We start from the raw sequence: 750 nt of genomic DNA, 5'->3' as shown, positions 1-750 counted from the left end.
AAATACATGGAAAACATAATGGTTCGAGTTCGTTTACTATATTCTGTAGGATGAGACTTTATAGTTGTATTATCAATAAGGGTTAGATGGAACGAGATCAAACAATGATGGCTATCTACGAGTTTCCTTAGCAATCCAAATGAACTAGAGTCGGGTGGTTGTCTCGTGAGAACAGTCGAGCTTTCCCCCCTTTTCCGCCCGCCTCCGTAATCCCGTTCGGTCATTACTTCATCATTCTTTTTGCCTATTTTTCAGAAACTGTACGACGAAGGGGCGAGAAATTTTTGGATTCACAACACAGGTCCTTTAGGATGCTTGGCTCAGAACGTTGCTAAATTTGGAACAGACCCATCAAAGCTTGATGAATTTGGATGCGTCAGTTCACACAACCAAGCCGCCAAACTCTTCAATTTACAGCTTCATGCTCTCTGTAAAAAACTGCAGGGCCAATATTCAGATGGCAACGTCACATACGTCGATATCTACTCGATAAAATCGAATCTCATCGCCAATTATTCACGACTCGGTTGGCCGTCTTGCTGTACTTTAGCTTCATTTTCTGTCAATCCTGTAAAATCTGATGCCTTGCTGCATTTTGACATGGCAGGTTTTGAGCAACCTATTATGGCTTGTTGTGGCTATGGAGGTCCACCGCTCAATTACGACAGTCGAATCGTGTGCGGACACACGAAGATGTTAAACGGGACGTTGGTGACGGCGAAAGGATGCGACGATAGCTCGGAGTACATC

General features: G+C 43.9%; 1 protein-coding gene across 1 annotated transcript; it reads left to right on the top strand.

The window, feature by feature from the left end:
- Positions 1-210: 210 nt before the first annotated feature.
- On the top strand, positions 211-747 carry LOC111786751 (GDSL esterase/lipase At1g54790-like; the record flags this gene model as incomplete). Its single annotated transcript, XM_023666980.1, has 2 exons — positions 211-526; positions 608-747. Coding segments are annotated over 2 exons (456 nt in total), but the record flags the coding sequence as incomplete, so codon positions are not given.
- Positions 748-750: the final 3 nt, after the last annotated feature.

The sequence above is a fragment of the Cucurbita pepo genome, unplaced genomic scaffold, assembly GCF_002806865.2.
Source record: "Cucurbita pepo subsp. pepo cultivar mu-cu-16 unplaced genomic scaffold, ASM280686v2 Cp4.1_scaffold002674, whole genome shotgun sequence".
NCBI classification, from domain to species: domain Eukaryota; kingdom Viridiplantae; phylum Streptophyta; class Magnoliopsida; order Cucurbitales; family Cucurbitaceae; genus Cucurbita; species Cucurbita pepo.
The sequence above is the reverse complement of the archived record's forward strand: the minus strand, read 5'-3'. Positions and strand labels throughout refer to the sequence as shown.